Genomic DNA, 22,291 nt, shown 5'->3' with positions numbered 1-22,291 from the left:
GGGAGGCATTCCATGCTCTGAATGCTAGTATTATAATGGAGGACAGAGAGAAAGCCCTGTTCTCATGGAGCTTGTATTCTAGTCCCGTAAGAAAGATCAATAAATGACCTAATTTTAGATAGTGATAAGTGCTATAAAGACTCAAGATGGGATGGGATGATGATACTGACAAAATAGTTGGGACTTCCCTGTCAGTCCAGTGGTTGAGACTCCATGCTTCCACTTCAGGGTGTAGGTTCAATCCCTGGTTGGGGAACTATGATCCTGCATGCTGGGCAACCAAAAAAAGAAGTTTTCTTGAACTGAATAAAAATGAGAATACAATCTGTCAACTTAAAAAAATTGTATTAAAAATTGTTAAAGTGTTCTTGCAGTGCAGAGTGACAGCAGGCCATGGCAGACTCTGCAGTGGTGTTATCTGGGAGCGGGGGGGAACACGCGTGGCTGGTGCTCCGTGCCAGGGTGGTGATGGCAGACGGCACATAGTTCCAGGCACAGCTGTAAATGCTTTAAATCTGTAAAGCCTAGTATGGTTGCTCCAAGTCATGTTGTTGTTTAGTCACTAACTCACATCTGATTCTTTGTGACCCCATGGACTGACTGAGGCCACCAAGCTCCTCTGTCCATGGGGATTTCCAAGCAAGAAGACTGGAGTAGGTTGCCATTTCTTCCTCCAGGGGATCTTCCCAACCCAGGGATCGAACATACATCTCCTGCATCGGCAGGTGGATTCTTTACCACTAAGCCGCCAGGGAAGCCCTCCCTAGCCATGTAGGGCAACTTAAATTTGAAGTAATTCAAATCGAAATAAATAAAACAACCTCTTCCTTTTCTCAGACATACCAGCTACCTGTGTGGCAAGGGCTCATGTGGCGGGTGGCCACATTGTTGGGCAGCAGAGAAGAGAGGATTTCTACCACCGCAGGCAGTTCTCTTGGATAGCGGCTCATTAGATTAACTCATTTAATCTTCACAACCACGTGACTAAAGTAGATACTGTTTTCCCATCTTGCAGATAAGGAAAGTGAGGCACAGGGAGTTTATACATAACTCATCCAAAGGCCCAGACTTAACAAGTGGCAGGGCCAGGATTCAAGCTGAGGCCAACAAGCTCTGGATCCAGAGCCCGGGGGTTCATCCCTACCTGCTGCATCACTGTAGCTCATCCTCAAGTACTGCTCCCCTCTGCAGACCACCATCAACAGGATTTTACATCTTGGTAAAATCTTATCTTTGAGTGCTTTACAGTTCAGCTCAACAAAATTCTAAGCTAAGGGTTAGATCTTTCCTGATTTTAAAAGTGTTAGCAGAGTTTCCCCTTCCTTAAAAAGAAAAAGGGACTTTCCTGGAGATCCAGTGGCTAAGACTTCATGCTCCCAATGCGGGGGGGGGGGGGGGGGGGGCAGTTTTGATCCCTGCTCAAGGAACTAAGATCCCACATACCGCAGCAAAAATTGAAGATCCTGTGTGCTGCAACTAAGACCTGGCACAGCCAGATAAATCTTTTTCAAAAAGAATTATGTGGTTATCTATGAGTCTGGCACATAAATAGTAAATAATAGCCGTAATGACTTTTTGTGAATGATGTTCAGCTTTACACGATTAAAAAATGCCTTTGAGTATTTTCTTGCCCGAAGTGCCTCAGACCAACCCAGAGGCTGTGTCGGGCCAGAGCTGGGGGAGACGGAACAGACTGTCACTGACACCATCACTGTCTGCAAGCTCCCTTCACTCTGCGGTGGTCACCCCCTAGAAAAGCAGGGTAAAGCCAGTGGAAAAGCATCTCTGGGCATCTGTTTTCAGTGAGACAGGAGCTGCTTCACACCCTCCCACAACCAGCAAAAGAAGTGCCGCACATCATCCAGGGCGACCATCCAGTTACGAAAAAAAATGAGAGGAAAAACAAATTCCACCGGCTCCCAAATGACCGATAGACTGTACCATATTTTGATCCAACCAGAAGAAGCTGAAACACCCAAGAATTTTGGACTTCAAATGGAAAATCTGGGCACTCTAAACCAAAATTGCCAAGTTCCAAGAATGTGGATACAGGGACTTCACTGGCGGTCCAGTGATGAAGACTCCATGCTCCCAATGCAGGGGGCCCAGTTTCAATCCCTAGTCAGGGAACAAGTTCCCACAGGTCGCAATCAAGAGTCCTAATGCTGCAACATTAAGATGGAAGATCCCACGTGCAACAACTAAGACCTGGCTAGCACAGCCAAATAAGTATTTTTAAAAACACAAACATGTGGCTACATCTTATGCTTATTATTGAAAGTATCTATTGGTCAAGTGAGCCCTGAAAGAGTGCCATGAATGGAGGATTATTATTAACCCCACGGAGGAAGCATGAGGTCAAATGTGAAAGGAAAACAAGACAAAGGTCGTTGTACAAAGAGAAAAAGGGACACAAGAAAATAGCATCAAGGTCAAGGACAGGAAGAATGAGAAAATGCTGAATTGCATCCCCTTCTCTGGAAAATTCAAATGAATATAAAATGCAGTGATTGTTTTCTTTCCCCAATTCCTCCTTCTCTCCTCCCACAGCTAACAGATAATCTATGAAATACAGTGGCCCTTCCTCTTATTTTACCTTTCTTTGTTTTTATTTATTTCTACTGGGATAATGGCTCATACCGATGGCTTATTTATCTAAAATGAGCCAAATTCTGTTGCAAAGACAAACCCTAAATTACCTGCACAGCACCTGCCTCCCTTGCCTCGTTCTCACGCACGTCAGCTTCATCTGGATCTCAGCATTGCTTGTTTAAATGCCAGACCTACTTAATAGATCAGTGTTTTGTGCAGAGCTTTTCTTCTCCCCTTGGAACTCAATGAGCAACCTACTAAAGAACTGGAATATAGGATTCTGAGAATTCTCCTGATCCCTGACACAATAAAGAATCATTGTGAGTAGAAAGAACTTCATGAGAGATGCCCTAAATGTCATCAGTAAACGTGCCTCATTTATTCTACATAGCACAGGAAGCTCACGAAAGGACACTTCTGAAGACGTGGATAATCTATGTCGAACCTGTCAGCTCAGTAGATAGTCAAGAGGTCAAGCAACCTTAGGTGGACATGCTGCACCAGTCAAAAAGGTTCTAGGGAATGAAGATCTAGGTAAATGCCTTTTTTAAAAGAATAAGTTTATCTTCTTTTAAAACTATTTGAACTCACTTGAATGCAAAGAAAGTCCAAAAGGGAGAGGATATATGTAAATGAATGGCTGATTTATTTTGCTGTACGGTAGAAACTGGGCTTCCCAGGTGGCACCAGAGGTAAAGAACCCGCCTGCCAGTGCAGGGGATGCGTAAGAGATGTGGGTTCCACCCCTTGGTCAGCAAGTTCCCCTGGAGGAGGGGCACAGCAACCTACCCCAGTGTTCTTGCCTCAAGAATCCCATGGATAGAGGAGCCTGGTGGACTATGGTATATAGGGTCAAAAAGAGTCTGAAGCGACTTTGCACACATGTGGTAGAAATTAACACAACATTGTAAAGCAACTATACTCCAATAAAAAATAATTTGAAAAAAAAAAGTGTGTTTAAGGAAAAAAGTCCCATAAAAATATTTTATTAGTGATCACCAGAGGATATGTAATTACTGAAACTGAATGCTTGGCCCTGGTGCCTTTAGTCACTGACTTGACTATTGTTGGACTGTTTTAATGATTTCAGAGATCTCTACTATCCTTTAAACTTGTTGGAAATAACCCATGTAGGCCCATTTTGTAGAAGGGCAAGCTGGGAGGTGACTTGTTTTTGCTTGATTGCCTAGCTCACTTATAATGCTGTCCACTATGACACAGAGGACAGTGGAGCCTGGCATGTTGCAGTCCATGGGGTTGCAGAGAGTTGGACATGACTGAACAACAACAAAGGACGACAGGACTGGGACTGGGCAGAGCTTTCTAGAATAGCACAAGGATTGTCGTTGTTGAGTTGCTAAGTCACATCTGACACTTTGCAATCCCATGGACTGCAGCACAACAGGCTTCCCTGTCCTTCACCATCTCCCTGAGTTTGCTCAAACTCATGTCCATCCAACCATCTCATCGTCTGTCATCCCCTTTTCCTCTTTCCCTCAATCTTTCCCAGCATCAGGGTATTTGCCAGCGAGTCAGCACTTCACATCAGGTGGCCAGAGTATTAGAGCTTCAACCTCAGCAACAGCAACAGTCCTTCCAGTGAATATTAGGGTTGATTCCCTTTAGGATTGACTGGTTTGATCTCTCTGAGAGTTTCCAAGGGACTCTCAAGAGTCTTCTCCAGTACCACATTTCAAAAGCATCAATTCTTCAGTGCTCTATCTTCTTTATGGTCCAGCTCTCACATCCATACATGACTACTGGAAAAAACACAGCTTTGACTAGACAGACCTGTGTTGGCAAAGTGATGTCTCTGCTTTTTAATATGTTGTCTAGGTTGGTCATAGCTTTTCTTCCAAGGAGCAAGTGTCTTTTAATTTCATGGCTGCAGTCACTGTCCACAGTGATTTTGGAGCCCAAGAAAATAAAATCTGTCACTGTTTCCACTTTTTCCCCATCTATTTCCAGGAAGTGATGGTGCTGGATGCCATGACCTTAGTTTTCTGAATGTTGAGTTTTAAGCCAGCTTTTTCATTCTCTTCTTTCACCCTCATCAGTTCAGTTCAGTCCCTCAGTCATGTCCGACTCTTTGTGACCCCATGGGCCACAGCATGCCAGGCCTCCCTGTCCATCACGAACTCCCAGAGTTTACCCAAACTCATGTCCATCGAGTCGGTGATGCCATCCAACCATCTCATCCTCTGTCGTCCCCTTCTCCTCCTGCCTTCAATCTTTCCCAGCATCAGGGTCTTTTCCAATGAGTCAGCTCTTCGCTTCAGGTGGCCAAAGTATTGGGGTTTCAGCTTCAACATCAGTCTTTCCAATGAACACCCAGGACTGATCTCCTTTAGGATGGACTGGTTGGGTCTCCTTGCAGTCCAAGGGACTCTCAAGAGTCTTCTCCAACACCACAGTTCAAAAGCATCAATTCTTTGGTGCTCAGCTTTCTTTATAGTCCAACTCTCACATCCATACATGACCCCTGGAAAAACCATAGCCCTTGACTAGACGGACCTTTGTTGGCAAAGTAATGTCTCTGCTTTTCAATATGCTATCTAGGTTGGTCATAACTTTCCTTCCAAGGAGTAAGCATCTTTTAATTTCATGGCTGCAGTCACCATCTGCAGTGATTTTGGAACCCCCAAAAATAAAATCAGCCACTTTTTCCACTGTTTCCCCATCTATTTGCCATGAAGTGATGGGACCAGATGCCATAATCTTAGTTTTCTGAATGTTGAGCTTTAAGCCAACTTGTTCACCCTTCTCTTTCACTTTCATCGAGAGGCTCTTTAGTTCTTCTTCACTTTCTGCCATAAGGGTGGTATCATCTGCATATCTGAGGTTATTGATATTTCTCTCGGCAATCCTGATTCCAGCTTGTGCTTCAGCACTTCATCAGCTCAGTGTTTCTCATGGTGTACACTGCATACAAGTTAAATAAGCAGGGTGACAATATATTCCTTTTCCTATTTGGAACCAGTCTGTTGTTCCATGTCCAGTTCTAACTGTTGCTTCCTGACCTGCATACAGGTTTCTCAAGAGGCAGGTCAGATGGTCTGGTATTCCCATCTCTTTCAGAATTTTCCACAGTTTATTTTGATCCACACAGTTAAAGGCTTTGGCATAGTTGATAAAGCAGAAGTAGATGTTTTTCTGGAACTCTCTTGCTTTTTCAATGATCCAGTGTATGTTGGCAATTTGATCTCTGGTTCCTCTGACTTTTCTAAAACCAGCTTGAACATCTGGAAGTCCACGGTTAACGTATTGCTTCAGCCTGGCTTGGAGAATTTTGAGTATTACTTTACTAGCGTGTGAGATGAGTGCAATTGTGCGGTAGTTTGAGCATTCTTTGGCGTTGCCTCTCTTTGGGATTGGAATGAAACCTGACCTTTTCCAGTCCTGTGGCCACTGCTGAGCTTTCTGCCATTGGAGTGATATCATCTGCGTATCTCAGGATATGCACAAGGATAAAGGCTTGTGCTTTTATATATCAGTGGTCATTTTCTTAGGCGCCCAGTGAGAGTTCGGCTAAATATGTTCTATTAGCACTACTGAAACAATTGACTGGTTTACTTTATTGTAAATAATAAAAGAAAAGTATGGCTAAATTAAAGTGTATAGAGCTTTGATTAATGATGCCTTTCTTTCCTTAAAACCTATACTCTTATTAGTCAGGCCCACAAGATGGATAAAAGAAAAACCCTATCAGCTAAATCCATTGAAATGGTTCATCTGTTTGGCAAACCACACACAGAGAGTCTTTTTTTACAGCAAGTGTTCACTTGAACACATATCAGCCTCTGAGATACAGTTTAGGATAGTGATCATCAAGTAGTAAGATTTAAGAAGTATCTCCTGTTTCATTAGTGTGAAAAGACAGTTTGGCATTTGGGTCACCATAGCTTAGAGTTATCAACCCGCAGACAATTAAAATCTGCAGTAATCACAGTCAGATGTAGAAATGGAACCACTCATCAGATATGACCTGCTAATTTTCCTTTCCATTTGAAGGCAAATATCACTAGGTAGAACTAGGTGTGTGGTGAGCCGTGAGGTTTTATATGTCCCTAGATTGTTGGCTCAACCACAAGCTTGTCAGAAGCTCACAAATGGCATCTCTATTTAGTTGCAAATGTTTTCTGCTCTAGCTTCTGAAATGAAGCTATTTGGGTCATCCTCAGGGGAAGTCAGCTGGAGGCTGCCCAGAAAGAGCAGGAGGAGGACAGGAAGGGCCGAGTGGCGCCATCACAGCTCCGCCAGCCTTGGCCACCTCCTCCCTTAGAAGCACCTTCCCTGAGACAAGAAGCACTGAGCTAACTGTGTGCTGACGTGATGTCCCTAGGGTACCCCCTCCTGGCCGGGGGGTATGGGGGTGCTGCTGATGCCCCTGCCTCCTGGGGTGGGGTCTACCGCAGTGGGTGAGCATTGCAACCATGAAGTCACCCAGTTTTCCAGGAGGCCCCAGGGACCCCTGGAAGGTACTGTATGGCTTCAGACTATGGGAGTGCATGTGCTTGTCTTTACCCGGCCTGTGCTGCCCACTTGGAGGGCCTTTTAGACAACCTAAAACACGGACCTACTTTCTTCCTGAGATGTTTTCACACGGAAGGGCCGAGCCCCTACCAGTGTACAGGCACTTGACATGATTTTTTACACAGACGGCCCACCTGCCCCCCCCCGCCTTAAACTATGAGCTAATCAGACTGCAGAGAAACATGGTTCATAAATCCATCGTGTAGGCCTCCAGTGACTGCAGACTTCCCAGACGATCACGTATTGTATTTCCCCACCTAATTGCTGATCCCTCTAGTCACATCTATTACAGCTTTCATGTTAGGCTGTGCATTCTTTCAAGGAGGAAATGGCTGTCAATGACTAAAGAACTATTGATGGGCCTTATATTTTATGGTGAATAATGTCAGAGTTACAGGAAGGTATAACACATGGGGGTGGGAAGGCACTCAAGGGCTTGTCACAGTCATTTTCTGCATGTCTCAGGGACACTAAATTGTTGCTTTTATTAAAACTGCCTTCCCATCAATTTTTCTCCGTTCTGGTAAAGCAACCCGAGACTACCCTGAAACAGCATAATTAAAACATATGACACCACTTTGCTAGTGGACAGTTAGTGGTTATGTTTTTTTAAGAGACACTGCTTTATATTTTTCTCTGACTATAAAGTAATATATTTTCATCATTAAAGCAGCTTTGTGTGCTCAGTCACATCTGACTCTTTGCAACCCCACGGACTGTAGCTCACCAGGTTCCTCTGTCCATGGGATTTTCCAGGCAAGAAGAAACTGGAGCAGGTTGCCATTTCCTACTCCAGGGGCTCTCCCTGCCTCAGGGATCGAACCCGTATCTCTTGAGTCTGCTGCATTGGCAGGTGGATTCTTTATCACTGTGCCACCTGGGAAGCTTACAGACCATCTATTAAAAGATGATATGCACTATCCACCTAGACGGAGAACAGACCCCACAAAATATCTCCACCCAGTTTCCACTCATGTGGATGAGTGCAAATTTAGTTCAGTTACCACTTTATCACAGTAGACCAGACATAGGTTAAGTGCTTTATCGGAGACACCCCCCAGTCACCATGTCTTGTAAGTACTGTTACTGTTCCCTGTGTCATGGGAGGACACAGTAGGGGCAGACAGAGGCTACGGTTAGAACGTGGCTGAGTCTGAATTGGAATCCAAGGTTCTGATTTGGTGTGCTAAGCTCTCGACCTACCTGTTGTATTAAGTTTTTAAAAATATCCCAATTCATTAAGAACGATTAACGAACAAGATTTTTTGTCACTTTAAAAAAGAGTTGCACCTTTTATCTTCAGTGTCTTTTTTGCTTCCACTTTTTAATGGTGTTCCTTCCTTTTATCAGAATATTTTTGGAGTGGCTGCTGAATGCTTTCGTCTCCTTGAAATGCCGTCCTTTTTCTTGGTGCCCCAACTCTTGAGGACTCTCAGATAACTTATCGGTTGAATTTCTTAAATAATACATGCAAGTAGAAACGACAGGGTCATGCAACTCACAACAGTGTCTTTATCCAGGATGGTTGTGAATGCAGAATAACGTCAGGATTCACTTCTCAGAGATGGTAAGTTTCCCTTCCTATAAGCAGGTATCCTGGATTGAGCGCTGATGGCCTAATTAGCCTTCGACCTTCTTGTAGCTTCTTGTAGAGTACTATAGATTGATTCAAAGTAGGAAGTAGGTTTTACTGTCCCTTAGGGTGCCTGGCTTTGCCTGCCTGTCTCTATTCACTTCCCTGAATGGCTTCTCTCCAGTGAGAATGGAAAAGGCCATCAGAAAATGCCCCATCTGCTTTTATGTTTTCCTCTTTGGAAGGAACTGAAATCCTTTGCTAGCTCATTTTCAAACTTAGATGATATTCAGGAAACATCATACTCTAGTGTGGGACCAAGTAAACAATATTTATATATTGACCAACATTTACACAAAATAATATAGCTAACGTTTACGGAGGACTTACTACGTGCCAGACACCATAAGTCATTGCATTGAGCACTTAACCCTTTTTATGTATTTATTTGGCTTTGCCATGTCTTTGTTGCAGCACATGGGATCTTCAGTCTTCATGGAGGCATGCAGAATATTTAGTTGTGGCATGTGGCATCTAGTTCCCTGACTAGGGATTGAACCCAAGCCCCCTGCATTGGGAGCTTGGACTCTTAGCCACTAGACTACCAGCAAAATCCCAGCACTGGGACTGGCTCTTTAAGTTAGATATTACGATGGTTTCGGTGACAAGATAGGGTTAGATTTAACTCCTAAACACTCCAGCACCTCACGACTTTTGCCTTTCTGCTCTTTTTTTAATCCCACTGAGCTAAGCAAATCTTCTTTGGGCCGCAGGTTCTTGACCTTGAAATACAGAGGTGTTGAAATACAGAATAGTTGGTTTTGAAGGTCTCTTCCACCCTCAGCCTTTCCCAAGTGCATGAATCTACTTAGGGCACCACCTCAAGGCTGGAAACCATCTCTTCTCCTCTTACACTTCATCGTGACACTCGCCACCTTTGTCCTCTGGCCAACCTTCATATTCACCATGACAGTGCTTCAGCTAAAGGACACCAGAGCCGCACAGAGAGTTCCCACAAGAAAAGCCGCAGAGGTCCTTATGCACAAAAGGCTTGGACACCAAGGGTCTGGACAGAGCCAGGCAGCTTCTGCTGGGTCCCAGGCCCTGCCGAGCACCTGCAGAGGCAGCTGGGTTCCCGTCTTTCTGACGGTTCACGGCCTGAGAACCAGATGTGAACAGGTTATAACTTATTCATGACTAGAATCTAAAATAGCTTGTTATAACTAATTCACAGCACCACGTGAGTACTGGGTGTGCTATTTTTTTTTTCAGATTCTAAAATTATTACCCTATTTCCACAAGCTTTGTGTCGAGCATAAAAGATAGGTCTACTTTCGATCACCCAGGAACAAAGAAATGTCCCATTTTTAAATGGCAAGACCCTTCCCTAACAAAGATACTCCATTTCTTTTAAGTCTAAGGAGTGTGGTCCAGGGATACTTTAAAATACTGCTCTGGCATGTGAAGAAATTACGGGATGAGGTCATGTTTGAATCAGCACCGTGGCAGCACTTTTTTATTAATGCTCTGTAATTCTTGTTGAGATTCCCCACTCGGCACCCTCGGAAAGCCGTAGAAAAGTATCCGAAGCTCGTTCGTAATGCGGGAAGGAGTGCAGACATGGAAGAGTGGGCGCAGAGGGGTGGGCGGTGGTTTGCCAGGAGCGGTGTAGATTGCAGGACTGGTGTGCAGAGGCCCCGTGCTGGGGTGGGGAGCGGGGCAGACGCCGAGGGTGAGAGGGCAGCAGCGTAGGTGTGCCGGGGGAGGCTGAGGGGAGGCAGCTGGCAGGCAGGGCCTCTGGGAACGTGGAGTTGGACCCCAAGAATGTCAGAGGGATATGACACGATCGGGGCTGTGCCTCGAGAGGAGAATGTAGGCAAGATCTGAGTGTGCCTAGGAGAGACGTCAAAGCAAAAGCAAGGTACCTGATTAAAAGGGGATAAGATGAATCTGGTTCAAGTGCCTCCGCCACTAGAGTCCCAGGGCCGTTTCTGCCTGCTGGTGGCCAAGCTGAGGCACTGCTTGTGGCCCCAGAAGAGGCTCCATGCTGACTCGGCCCCCAGAGGGCTCCTGTGAGCCTCGCCTTGGACAAGGAGACAGGGAATGTGGCCCTGGCTCCTGGACTGGGTACAGGCCAAGGATCAGGATGCACGCATCATGTGACAGTGCCTCATCCTCTCTTCCTGTGCTGCCTGGCTGGTTTACAAAGGAAGGCTGGCTAGGCCCAGAACGCCCTTGCCCAGCTTCCTGGAAACCCTGGCTGGTATGAAGAGCAAGACTCAGGACTTCCCCGGCGGGACAGTGGTTAAGACCCCTCACTACCAAAGCAGGGGGCACGGGGTTCAATCCCTGGTAGGGATCAAGCAGTGTGGCCAAAACAAAAAAAAAGCAGAACTTGTTGGTGAGTTTTTCTGCTGTGTTGGATGGACAGCAGAGCCTTCTCGGTTGTTGACTGTCTCACCTGAGTGTAGGCAGTGGTGAATCCTGCCTGCGTGAGCAGTGGTGCTCCAGGCCCATCCTGGTGGTCTGCCAGGGGTGGGGGGAGGCGGTGGGCACTGCATCCCTTCCCGGCCAAGACGCTGCTGCGAGGGACAGTGCTCCTTTCCCCCTCGGCCACAGAGCACTGCAAGACACGTGCTTTGTGGAGAGCATCTGAATCCCTGAACGAAACTGAGATCCACGCATAGGCCCCGAGGGTGAGGAGTAAGGCTCAGGTGCAGCATTTCTCGAACTGCCCTTTCGCTTGTGGGTAGGAGGTTCCTGGTTTTCCCCAGAGGGGTGTGTGCGAAGTGACATAAGTGATGGGAAAGCACTCTGTGCTCCTTTGAGCGGAGACAGTTCCATAAATAAGATCCTAATGTCATCATTTATACAGTAAAGCCCTGAAAGGGAGGAAGGGACATTAGTTTTGAGTTAAGTTGAGAACTGGACATGAGCTACTGACAGGCCATTTGTCCTCAGGCCAAGACAGAGCAGACCCAGCAAGCTCAGGGTCCTCACGTCTCTCTAAGAACCGTCACGGAGAGCATGTCATCACCAGGAGATGATGTTACTGTCCCTCCCCACTCTGGGGAGCCGTCGCGGCCAGGTGCCCACCTTTATAGAACTCGGCCCTTTTTGAGTGTTAAGTTTCTGAACATGTAGAGCAAACAGTAAATTCACAGAAATTTAATTCCTAGTAAATTCGCCAAAGGGGAAAAAAAAACATGGATGTGGCCTAACCTCCAAATATAATTAAGGTAACCGGTTCTGCAGGTGGGCCCACTTTGAGATGCCCAAGGGGAAGACGTGGGCGGAGGGCAGGCTTGCCCTCTGACTGCTACCCGGGCCAGAACCTAGTCCTCCGCAGCAAGGACTACATCTCCCAGGGGAGACGAGGGCCCATGTGCAGGCCACGCTGCCTTTGACCAAGCAAATAACTGTAAAATTGCCGACAGCTCCTGGTAACACTGGGAGAAGAAACGGGATTGCCTCGAGACACAAAGCTGCCGTACAAAGAGCCCACAACGTGTAGTATGTGCCCTTTTGACCCGAAAAGTGCAGTGTTTTGCCAACCACGCTTTACGGATGTCACCCTCCCATTACTGGCTGACACAGCTGAGGGGGCCTGAGTGCCTTTGCTCAAGCCGGATGCATTATTCATCTGCAGCAGACGCCTGCGTTTTCCCTTCATCCATTGCGCTGACCCTTTCAAGGAGGGGTCACAAATGCTCCTTCATGTCTCTGAATCCCATAGTGCCTCAGAGATGCTGAATTCACCCTCCCAAGACCGATTCCATCGCTTCCTCCAGACTGTCTGCGTCTCTCAGCTGCGTCTCCTTGATCTAAACAGGATGCTTCTGTAGCTTCATTCATGTCAGCTTCTTGGAAGGATTAAGTCGTTGCGGTGATTCCATGTCATCAGTAGCCAAGGAGATGACATTAAACCATTACCTTCTCTCTTTTTAAATATTTATTTTATATTATTTATTTGGCTGTGCCAGGTCTTAGTTGCGTCATGTCAGATGTTTAGTTGCGCCATGTGAACTCTTAATTGCAGCATGTAGGATCTAGTTCCCTGACCAGGGATGGAACCCAGACCCTCTGCACTGAGAGCTCAGAGTCTTAGCCACTGGACCACCAGGGCAGTCCCAAACCATCACCTTTAAAGCAGCAGCAACTCTCTATTCTCTGGAAGTCAGTGATACTGTTTACCTCTTTGCGCTGATGAGAAAATAGTGTATTGACAGTAATTTGGATCCCATTTGGAGATGAGACTTGTCTCCTTGGACCCAAGTGAACCTGTCTCTCTCACGGACATCCAACAACCAGAGGATACCCTGCCCAGATGGTATCTCCTCTTCTGGGCCTTTTAAGTCAGTGTAGATTGTGGAAGAAGAGACACCAGCATCCAGATGGAGTATCACAGGGCTGAAAAACCCTTGTCCTCCAAATGTCAGAGCTCCAAACAGAGCCAGCTTTGCCCATTATATACTCACACTCCCCTGTTTATCTTGTGTTCCTTCTTCTCCAGACTGCCTGCCCGCGTGAATGGGAAGCTTCGAGGCCACACTTTTATTTCTGTAGTTATGGTGATGAATTAATGAATCAGATTAAGTGCAGTTCAAGTTGCTTACTCGAAGGCAGCTAGAATGCGAATGCTTATTTAAATCATTAAATTTGTTACAAGTAAAACGTGCTTTAATATTTATTTACTTGACTGCCTCAGGTCTTAGTTGTGGCACACAGATCTCTGTTGTGGCTCAGGGGCTGCTCTAGTTGTGGCATGGGTTCAGTTGCCCCGTGGCATGTGGGATTCTTAGTTCCCCGACCAGGGACTGAACCAGTCGCTTCAGTCGTGTCTGACTCTTTTGCTACCCCATGGACTGTAGCCCGCAGGCTCCTCTCTCCATAGGGTTCTTCAAGCAAGAATACTGGAGTGGGCAGCCATGCCCGCCTCCAGAGGATCTTCCTGGCCCAGGGATCAAACCCGGTCTCCTGAATTGCAGGCAAATCCTTTACCACTTGAGCTACCAGGGAAGCCCGGGATTGAACCCGGGTCCCCTGCGTTGGAAAGCAGATTCTTAACCACTGGACCACCGGTGACATCCTCACAAATAAAACTGAACCCCACGCTGTGATGTGGAAAAGGGGTGCCTGCAGAGGCCATATTTCCACTTCGCTCCCTGCTCCTGATGGTACGTCACAGAAGCACATATTTATTTCTGGGCACCTCATTTGTACCATCAGCGCTGGGCAAAACCGTTTTGCAGTTTTAGTATATCATGCTTTCTTTGCCCAAGGCATGCAAAGTCAGAAGCTCATGGAAACAGAGGCTCTTCAGCCCCAAAGGCCTCGAGCTCCCCTGGTGCAGCACCCATGCTCAACAGCTGGCGCTGGGGCCCGCTGGTTTAGCGAGTGCTGACAGCTGGCCTCTTAGCTGCCAGGCTCCGAGCAAGGGCTTGGGATCCAGCAGTGACCCAACCTGCAGTCCGTGCGTGGAGGCAGGAGATAGTTGGCTAGTTGTGGGCTGGTGGTGAAGGGCCGGAGGCGTGACCTCGCCCAGCCTGGGGCCAGGGCAGAAGTGAACTTGAGCCAAGAAGACAAGACATGCAGGCCTCAGCTCGTGGGGGAATGGTGGGCCAAAGGGAGGACACAAGAGGAACCTTTTGGGCAGAGGAACCCAAGACAGGCCCCCAGGGTACAGAGGCCAAGGCCCTGGAGGCTCACTGAGCCGCTGGGCGCAGAGACCACAGGGCTGGTCCCAGGGCTTCGTGAACCCAGCCCACTCAGAGCCGTGGAAGGTTCTGTTAACATCACCCTGCTCCCCTGTGGGGACAGAGCGGGGGTTCTGTAGCGATCCAGGTGAGGGTGATGTGGCTTAGGCATGAGACGGAGAGAAGCAAGTGGATTCAAGGACTGTTTTCGAAGTAGGGTCACCAAGACACAGTGGTGGCTGCTCCAGGTGGCAGAGCAGATGGTCAGCGAGGGGGCTTTGGATGCCCGGTCTGTTCTTTACCTGCCTAGACCCACTAAGTTCTGGATGGAATGTAAACGGTTCTTTATCATCAATGGCAAACCCCTAAAACACAGGCTCTGCTTTTTCCGTTAGCCACATTAGCACAGATTTAGGTCTGTCCTTTTAAATTATTTCTGGCTACACTGCATGTGGGCTTTTAGTTCCCCGACTAGGGATCGAACCTGCCCCTCTTCCATTGGAAGCTCAGTGCCTTAACCACTGGACCAGCAAGCAAGTCCCAGGTTGGTCCTTTTAAAGAGGAGAACAACGCGACTCCCCTGGAATTGCCACGTGCAAAGCCCACCGTAGATCCTAGGAGTGGATGTTCCCAGTGAGATGATGGAGCTGATGCCAGGGTGACAGACACAGGTCTGCTGAGAAGTAAACCTGGGCATCCTGACCGAAAGCTCCAGGAGTGGCCCTGCGTTCGCGTCCATTTGACATCAAGGGCGTTCAGCTTTGGGACGCTCTGCAGCCCTTCGTGGCTCACACCCTGGACCTGCCCTGCTCGGAGCTGGCGCCTTGTCATGTCAGCGTCCTCCTCCCAAGGCCACATCCTGACCACACCATCAGGATCTCAGGCACCATGGGGCTCCAGTTAGAACTAGTGTCTGGCCCGGCGGTCCCGTACAAAAAGCTTGTGGCTGCAGCAGGAGACAATTCCAGCGGCGACAGGAATCTTCCTTGCTCCCACAGGTAGGCTGCTCTCGGCTCCTCCCAGGGCAGCTCTGGTGGATGGAAACTCCACTCTGGCGTGGCCTGCGGCCAGACCTTAGGTAGAGTTCCAGGCCTCTGGGGAGATCCGATCCTCCTTCCGTAGAGATAACTCTCTTATTTATTCAACCCGTTACTTCTTGCTGGATTTTGAGTTTGTTTCCTGACTCAGTTCTGACCGTAAACTGCAGTGCAATGACTGTCCTTACAGCTCCATCTTTCTCACACAGAGGTTATTATTTCCCTCTGGTGGATTCCTAGAAATGGAATTGCTAAGATAAATTCTAAGGTTCCAGGCAACACTTTGCCAGATCGCTCCCTATAACAAGGCACAGTGAACGCTCCCACCCAAAGCTGCATGTTCCGTTTCCTCTTGTGTGTCTGCGTGTGCGCTCGGCCGACTCTTTGCGACCCCGTGGACTGGAGCCCGCCAGGCTCCTCTGTCTGTGGGATTCTCCAGGCAAGAATCCCGGAGTGGGTTCCCATTTCCTTCTCCAGGAGATCTTCCCTACCTACAGTTTGAACCCGCATCTCCTGCGTTGGCAGGTGGGTTCTTGACCACTAGGCCCCCGGGGAAGCCCCTGAGTTTCCTCTTACTCACGGCTTTCTCTAGCCAGCTTCTCCCCTGAGTGGCGTGTCTTTCTAGGATGTGCAGGTGAGCATGCTCCTCCCATGCTCTGGCGCATGCTCTGCCCTTCCCTGCTTATCTTCACTTTCCTTTGGAGGAGCCTTCTCTTGTGAATAAAAACGCATGTCCTGGGGTTCTAAATACACCCCATTCTTAGCTCCAGAGTTGGGGTGTAAATGTCACCACGGGACTTAGGTAACAGACTGAGCTTGGTGTCACCCATTGAACTGTCACCTCTAGAGCGGACCCTCGAACCATGCTGCTGCCCTACCACACACCCACCCACCGGATGCCCCCTGAGAGGTGGTGTTTCCTCTAGGGGTGTTTGCTGGCCCAGCAGACTAGGAAAAAAGCACCGTGAGGCTCTGTATTCACAGGGATAATTTATAGACAGATAATCCACATTTCATCCTTAGCATTTTCCAGTGCTGTGCAAAGGTGTCTTGAATTACTCTGGTAGCCTTTCCAGAAAGGCCAGCTGACTTCACTGCATCTCTCTAGTTACAGTCAGGCCAAGAGTCTGAGCCCTGAGTGAGTGGCTGATGATGGAGGCTGGAAGCTGAGGGGCGGGGAGTAGGGCAGGGTCTGAGTCTGGACTCAGACTCCTCCTCATGGCCCCGTGGGATTGTTCTCAGGAAATCAGAAGAAAAGAGAAGGGTCTGCAGGGGGGGCTCTCAAGTCTGTGAAGTCCTGGGGGGCTCCCTCTGAAATGCCCCTTCATGTCCCTCCTACTCCTGGCCTGGCAGCTCTAGATGTCACTTCCTCAGCACCTGGTTCTCCTGGGAGGAGGCAGCCAGTGCCTCACCTGCTCAAGGACATCTTTCAGGAGTGAGTCTGGCCTCAGTCAGCCACAGTTGGGGAGCCTGTGGCGAGGCCAGGGTTTGGAATCAGGGAACCTTGTGCATCCAGAGCCGGGCCTCACACTGCCCTCCACCCCACAAAGCCACAGGGCGGGGGTTGGGGGGACAGGCGGCAGGCAGTGTCCTTTTCCTGCCTGTCACCCTGTGACTCTCCTGCCACCAGTCCCTGTGTCCCCTGCAGGTCACCTGCATGTCAGCATGGCAGCCACAAACCTGGAGAACCAGTTACACAGCGCACAGAAGAACCTCTTGTTCCTTCAGCGGGAGCACGCCAGCACGCTCAAGGGGCTGCACGCGGAGATCAGGCGACTGCAGCAGCATTGCACAGGTGTGGGGGTGGGGCACCCAGCAACCTGCAGGGACCGGGGCAGGGCGGCGGGGGTGGGGGGCAGCCCCAGAGCAAACCAGAACCTGTCATCAAGACAATTTCACACTGGCTGCCTCCAGAGCTGTGCCAGGGGCGTGAGAAGGGGGTTTCACTTCCCTCCTCTGGGTGGTTAACCCTGTCATCGCCCTCTGAATGCCTTACCTCATCCTCTTTGCCACGGACACATGCACCGAGCGTAAAGCTGGAAAGCCAGTTCTCAGCTTACTGAGGACTTGAAGGATCCAAGTGCAATGGTTAGAGTTTATTAATACAATGCATCTGGGAACCGATGACCAAAGTATAACACACAGAGCAAGCTGCTTGGTAATTGTGGATGTTGGGGTACATATAAGGGGAAAGAAGGGTCCCCTCTGAACCCTAGTAAGGACAGTGGCCACTGATGGTCTCTGTTGTCACTTTTGCCTCTAATGCTGGCAATCCCTGCCCTGTCTGGGCAGGACCCTTGGGCTGATCATGGGAATCAGTTCTGCATTTTCAGAGCAGATGAAGGCTTTGAAGGTACAGTAATCATTCGCAATGATTGTATATGATCTCCTTTTTAGATTTAACGTATGAGCTGACAGTCAAGAGTTCGGATCAGACAGGTAAGAACTCCCTTCCCCAAAGGTGCCTCAGTCAGCCACTGAGTTTGGTGCCACTGTTGTTTCCTAGTGTGGCAGATGTTGGTGCCACCTGTTTTCACTAGTGACACATGTAGAAGAAAACACATTTACTGTGAAGAGTTGCACGTGTGAGCAGAGCTCTCCAAGAGGAGGGCAAGGGCAGTCTGGACTCCCTAGGTGTGACAAGGGGCTGTCAGTGGGGCAAGAGGGGTGCATGCTCTTTTTTTTTTTTTTTTTTTTTTTTTTATTGACACACGTATTTAGAATGGGCTTCCCTGGTGGCTCAAATGGTAAAGAATCCACCTGCCATGCAGGAGACCCAAGTTCGATCCCTTGGTTGGGAAGATCCCCTGGAGAAGGGAATGGCTATCCACGCCAATATTTTTTTTTTTTCACGCCAATATTCTTGTCTGGAGAATTCCATGGACAGAGGAGCCTGGCGGGCTACAGTTCATGGGGTTACAATGAGTCAGACACAACTGAAGCGACCAATATGTCATTTAGAATGCCCATTCTCTGTGGGCTTCCCTGGTAGCTCAGTCAGTAAAGAATCTTCCTGCAGTACAGGAGACCAGGGTTTGATCCCTGGGTCAGGAAGATACCCTGGCGAAGGAAATGGCAACCCACTCCAGTATCCTTGCCTGGAGAATTTCATGGACAGAAAAGCCTGGCAGGCTGCAGTCCATGGGGTCACAAAGAGTTGGGCATGACTGAGCGACTTTCACTTCACTTCTCTACTTTTCTGGGTTCTCTGGTTTTTTTACACTGAGTATGCGTTCCTTCTGTAACCAAGAACGAGATGTGATATAAACCAGAAAGAAGGGGTGGAGCAGGGTTCCATCTCTGTCCAGCGAGTTAGCACAGGACCTGGCACAGCATGTGTGCTCTCTACAGACTGGTTGAATGAGGGGCCAAATTACTGGGTGGCCTCCAGAACAGCCCTGAACGCCTCTCTCTAGACTCTTGTCCCAGCAATGCTCCCCCAAAGCCAGAATCTTCAGGGACCTGCAAAGCTACCAGCCTGCTGGCAGCTGGGGCAGAGGCGACAGAAGCCAGGGCCTCTATGGCCTGTCCCAAATAGCTGCACCAGAGAACAGATGATGATTTTAAAAGTGCAAAAACCACACTGGAGTCACGATGGCTTTTTCTAAACAGGCCTTCCCCCAGGGGTTACGGTTCAGGCTCTGAGAGATGCAGAGAAGGGGACCCGAGGCAGGGGAAAAGTGGCAGCCTGGCATTGGGTCTTCCCTGAAACTTGAGAGCTTTTGTGCCTTAGACATGGAGAACGTCTACATCTGTCTTTCCAAAACGGGCTTTGAATGGAGCAGACAGATGGCTGTGCTAACAGGGTAATCCTACACCTTTGGAAAGGTCTAAGGCGTCCCAGGTGGCTCAGCAATAAAGAATCCGCCTGCCAGCGCAGTAGACATGGGTAGGATCCCTGGGTTGGCAAGGTCCCCTGGAGGAGGAAATGGCAACCCACTCCAGTATTCTTGCCTGGGAAATCCCATGAAGAGAGAAGCCGGGCGGGCTACAGTCCACCGGGTTGCAAAAAGAGTTGGACAGGACTCAGTGATTAAACCACAACCAACCAATACTCTGAAGCTGCCCATTTTAACATCAGCGTTTTTTTAATTTGGAGACATCCTTTCATGCACTAAGCCACAGAACTGAACTGGACAGGGCCTCAAAGACCTCCTGATCACCTACCCTTTCCTGGGAGGAGAGGACACTGAAGCGGCATGAGGGGTGGGGTCCCGCCTTCCTTGTGGCCTGTGGGTACCACACCCATCTTGGGCAGGCATACCCCTCCCCCATGGGGAGGCGAGGCCGGCCTAGACCCCTGATTCTTGCAGGGAAGTCTCCCTGACCCCGTCCCAACCCCCACCCCCACCACCTAGCCGCCCTGCCCTTGGGTTCTCACTCTGCCCCCTCGGCTTGTCCATCCAGGGGACGGAGCTTCCAGAAGCAGTGAACTCAAGAAAAGATGTGAAGACCTGGAGGCGCAGCTGAAACTGAAGGAGGACGAGAACACGGAGTTGCTAAAGGAGCTGGAGCAGAAGAACGCGATGATCACCGTGCTGGAGAACACCATCAAGGAGCGCGAGCGCAAGTACCTGGAGGAGCTGAAGGTCAAGAGCCACAAGCTGGGCGTGCTGACCAGCGAGCTGGAGCAGCGCGCCGGCACCATCGCCTACCTGACCTCGCAGCTGCACGCCACCAAGAGGAAGCTCCTGAGCTCGGGCGGCACCTCGGACGGCAGCCCGGCCGGCAGCCCCGCGCTGGCCAGCTACAAGCCGGCGCCGCCCAAGGACAGGCTGCCCGAGACGCCCCGGCGCCGCATGAAGAAGAGCCTCTCGGCCCCGCTGCACCCGGAGTTCGAGGAGGTCTACAGATTCGGGGCCGAGAGCCGGAAACTGCTGCTGCGGGAGCCGGTGGACGCCATGCCAGACCCCACCCCGTTTCTGCTGGCCAGGGAGTCGGCCGAGGTCCACCTGATCAAGGAGCGGCCCCTCGTCATCCCCCCCATCGCCTCGGACCGCAGCGCCGGCGAGCAGCCCAGCCCCGCGCGCGAGAAGCCGCACAAGGCGCACGTGGGCGTGGCGCACCGCATCCACCACGTGGCCCCCGCGCAGGCCCCGCCCGAGGTGGAGACGCTGGCTGTGGACCAGGTGAACGGAGGCAAGGTGGTCAGGAAGCACTCAGGGACGGACAGAACTGTGTGAGCGCCCCCACCCCCCGCGACCCTCCACCCCGCTGTCGAGGCACTGTGATCACCACTAGGAAAACACTTCATCCACACCTCCTCTTTTGCTTTTTTTTTTTTTTCCAATCCCCATGCATGCCAAATTTTTTTCACACTGTCAACAGATTATTCTCCTGCTCCTCCTCTGGCCCTCTGACTTGACACCGAAACACGATCTTGCCCCTGCCGCAGAATCCGTATTTACTAATCGCTGAGGCCAAACACCTGCGTGCCCACTCTGCTTGCTTCCAGCCCCGCTCCGCGGAACCTCCGCGCACGCGCGCGCGCACACAGCACGGGCCGCAGGCCGCGTTCCTGCTCGACGTTAACGAAATTATCCGATAGTCACACGCCTAATTCTAAAGTCCGAGCAACGCATATCGGCCTTGACCTCACGCCTCGGGTTTCCGGGTTTCCGGGGCGGCCTTTCCGGAAAAGCCCTGAGCCCTCCTGGAGACCCCCCTGACACACCCTCCCCGGGGGCGGCACAGATAAGCCAAGCAGTTGTATGTTATGTCACAGGAACTAAATAAGATGACATTACTCCTCATATCACCACGACCTGAATGTGTGTTCATATTTTTTGTTGTTAGTTTTATCCAAAATGTTCAAGATCCCAACAAACTTTATTTTCTAAACCTGCCTTCTTTCTGTTTTGTGTCTTTTATTAAACCACCCCAGGGTGGGCCTGGAGGGGAGGGACAGTGGGAGGGGGAGAAATAGCGCACCCCCACCCCCAACTGCTGCCCAGACAGTGGGCTCACCCAGGGTAGGTCCCAGGGTGGGGTTCACTTCCGGAAAGAGGAGCCCCTGTTAGCTCGCACTACCCAGAGCTAGTCCCTAGAATGTTCTGCGTTTCTGGCAAAAGTCGCTTTTCCGGCCCTGCCCTCGTGTCCTGCTAGCGCTCGGCTCAGACCTGTTCCTCCCATGCCGAGTTAAGCTGCTGCTCATCCCCAGACCGGCCTGGCCAGGGCTCCAGGTGCAGAGAAGGAAGGGACGCCCAGGAGCCGCTGGTCCTGGAAATTTCTAAGTCTGCACCCTCACAAACCCAGGCAGTTGGGGTCAGGAGCTCAGGCAGGGCTTAAACATCAGACCCACTGGCCTCACCCACATGCTGGCCGGTCTGCAGCACAAGAACTGGTCTGGAGAGTTGGGGAAGGGAGAGGTCCTGGGTGGTTCTGTCCACCTCTGCTCCTCCTCGGCATCATCAGCCCAGGGAAGGGGCCCCTGCTGACCCCTCAGGGCAGCCCCAGCCTTCTACCCCACACCCTAGCACACAGTGCTTGCCTCCAAAGAGGCAGCTGCTGAAACCTGGATTATCAGAAAACCACCTTTGGGGGACTTCCCTGGTGGTTCAGTGGCTAAACCTCCCAGCTCCCAATGCAGGGGGCTGGGGTTCGATCCTTGGTCAGGGAACTAAATCCCGCATACTGAAACTAAAGATCCTGCATACTGCAACTAAGACCTGGCACAGCCAAATAAATGACTAAGTAAATACTAAAAACAAAAACAAAAAAACCACCTTTGACAATTCACATTAGAATTCTCACTTGTGCCATTGACATGCCAGGCAATTTTGTTGAGAAGGGAAAGAGATTTCCGTCTGAAAAGGGAAAGAGAATTCGACACATCTTAAAAGGCTCTTTTTGATTTTACT

The 22,291-nt window shown here is 49.7% G+C and overlaps 1 protein-coding gene across 3 annotated transcripts in view; it reads left to right on the top strand.

The window, feature by feature from the left end:
- Positions 1-21,271, top strand: part of CCDC92 (coiled-coil domain containing 92) — a 35,196-nt gene extending 13,925 nt beyond the window's left edge. For 2 of the 3 annotated variants that reach the window (XM_061142078.1, XM_061142077.1), the window contains exons 2-4: positions 17,080-17,226; positions 17,829-17,870; positions 19,839-21,271. In XM_061142078.1, the coding sequence (XP_060998061.1) occupies positions 17,097-17,226; positions 17,829-17,870; positions 19,839-20,614 (948 nt within the window). In that variant the 5' untranslated portion in view covers positions 17,080-17,096 and the 3' untranslated portion in view covers positions 20,615-21,271. Of the gene's footprint in view, positions 1-17,061; positions 17,227-17,828; positions 17,871-19,838 lie in introns of all 3 variants that reach the window. The other variant, XM_061142079.1, reaches the window with a different exon arrangement.
- The last annotated feature ends 1,020 nt before the right edge of the window (positions 21,272-22,291 follow it).

This window comes from Dama dama, chromosome 5, assembly GCF_033118175.1.
Source record: "Dama dama isolate Ldn47 chromosome 5, ASM3311817v1, whole genome shotgun sequence".
NCBI classification, from domain to species: domain Eukaryota; kingdom Metazoa; phylum Chordata; class Mammalia; order Artiodactyla; family Cervidae; genus Dama; species Dama dama.
This window is presented reverse-complemented; position numbering and strand designations above follow the sequence as displayed.